The 2,118-nt window shown below is 28.3% G+C and overlaps 1 protein-coding gene across 1 annotated transcript; it reads right to left on the minus strand.

The window, feature by feature from the left end:
* Positions 1-247: 247 nt before the first annotated feature.
* Positions 248-2,102, minus strand: LOC111027258. The gene is made up of 2 exons (XM_022305558.1): positions 881-2,102; positions 248-819 (listed from the first exon to the last, which is right to left on the minus strand). Exons 1-2 carry the CDS (start codon positions 1,833-1,835, stop codon positions 335-337), a joined length of 1,440 nt encoding a protein of 479 aa, XP_022161250.1. The 5' UTR covers positions 1,836-2,102; the 3' UTR covers positions 248-334.
* Between the last annotated feature and the right edge of the window lie 16 nt (positions 2,103-2,118).

The raw sequence follows: 2,118 nt of genomic DNA on the forward strand, positions 1-2,118 counted from the left end.
GGCATGCGGACAATTGGTCCCCGTCATAATTTCATACACGGACAATTGGTCCCCGGCTTAAAAGTTAAACACAAAATAATTTTTTAAAACATTCTCATATAATTTAATTCAAATGACACTGAATAAAGTAAAAATAATTAAAAAGTTAAATAAAATTAATAATAAAATTTATTTTGTAATTAAATATAATATTTATTTTAATAAAATTTTTTAAAACTGATTTTCAATAATATAATAGGTACGCTTAGTGAATAAAATATAATATACGTAATATGGTCAAATAAAAAAATAAAAATGTATATAATACCTTGTGAGAATAAAGCCTTGATAGCGTTCATCGATATTTTACAGCAAGACTTAAGGAATACAAATAATTCAAAAGTTCATCTTTAGAAAAGTTGATGTTAAAACTGTTACAAATAGATATAATTTTTTTTTCCCTATCACTTAATGGATTTAAAAAAATATTCAAAAATACATTTTCATCGTTTTTTGTCAAAGATATCATCGTTGTAGAATTAACTAATTGTATACATTCAATAAACATATAAATACTTGGATGTTTAATCCTGACGATATTTTGGAATTTATTGTTGAATGCTTCTGATATGTTATTAGTGCGGGCATCACCTTTTTTTGATGCATTATATACACTCCATAAATGTGGTGGAAAAATCGGTGGCTGTCGTTTGAGATACATGGTTTCAAATTCAGTATTCGTTGCTTTATAACTTCCATTAACGTACGTTGCATCGAAATAAGTTAATATGTCGTCTACATCGTCATTGTAATTAATTGTATCATACAATATAGATATTCCTAAAATAAAAAGTAATAATAAATAATAAAAATAATTATATAATAATTCATATTTTATTACCTTTTTTAATCATATTCACAGGTAAGAATGCCAGAGCACTAATTAATTTTACAGCTTGTCTGAATTTTTTATTTTCTTTATATTTTATGGCTAGTCCTAATTCTTGCACTTTTCTCCAAATTGATTGATTTAAGTGAAAATAGCATAATTGGATTGCTACTTCATTTTCAAATACATCTTGAATTGCTTTTATCACAGCTTGTTCGAAATCAATCGAAATCACTTTAACCGAAGAACAATATTTTTTTAACACCAAAAGCATTTCTTTATAGGTTTCTTTTGTTTTTTTTTGCAGTAATACGTACACCATCGGTAAACTTTTTTCCCCTATTTGAGCATGAATAACATATACTTGAAAGAAACCTCGTGGACAGGTTGCAAAAGTGCCATCCATAAATATATGTTTTGATGATGATAAAGATTTTAAACATAACTGTGAAGCAAAAACTAAAATTCTATTCTTATTATTTTTGTTGTCATAAAGAAGAAATTGCTGTGGATCTATTCCACCGGTAGTGGCCCATTTTGAATTGTCCAAGTTTAATTCATTTATTGATTTTAACTTTGGGTAAATATTACTACGAATTCGTCTTAAAGATCGTTTAAAATTATTCTCAATAGGTATTTCTTTCCTACCTTCTTCAGATAAATTCATTACATTTTTCGCATAAATTCTAGATGGTAAATTTAAATTTTCTTGAGCGTCTTGTTTCATTTTGTAAATGGCTCGTTCCGCTTCCAAAACACCCGAATTAGTTTCATGATTATGTGGCCCAGATTTAATTACATGTTGTAAATCATTATCGGTAGTAATACTACCATTGCATTCGTTTTTATGAACACACACCCAACGTTTGCCATTTTTAACAAGTTTTTGGAAAACATACAAAAAATTTTGGTATCCTAATTTTATTTTCCCGTGGCTGGTTTTAAAATATTCTATTGAACACTGCATGTCTGCATAGGTACGAACTAGACGTATGTATACAAACTAGACGTATACTAACTACGGATGTACAGGCAACAGGTGTACAGCGATAACTGATGAAGGTAAATCGATCGGTCAGCAATAAAAGATTATTATTTATCAAGGGAAATATTTTATTACAGTTTGCTAAAAATAGTTAGTACTGGAATAGTTAGTACTAGTAAGTACAACCTAAGATAGCCATTTTGCCTGTAAATTCTTATATTTACAATATATACACAACAGGAATTTTTCGGGGAGGGGGGGGGGC

The sequence above is a fragment of the Myzus persicae genome, unplaced genomic scaffold (assembly GCF_001856785.1).
Source record: "Myzus persicae strain clone G006 unplaced genomic scaffold, MPER_G0061.0, whole genome shotgun sequence".
In the NCBI taxonomy this organism is placed as follows: Eukaryota; Metazoa; Arthropoda; class Insecta; order Hemiptera; family Aphididae; genus Myzus; species Myzus persicae.

Bases quoted from the DNA above. Each gene is read 5' to 3' on its own strand.
- LOC111027258 (XM_022305558.1), bottom strand. From the start codon at position 1,835: ATGCAGTGTTCAATAGAATATTTTAAAACCAGCCACGGGAAAATAAAA. The intron at 820-880 runs GTAATAAAATAT...TTTTTATTTTAG, and splicing joins TGTGAATATGATTAAAAAAG to GAATATCTATATTGTATGAT.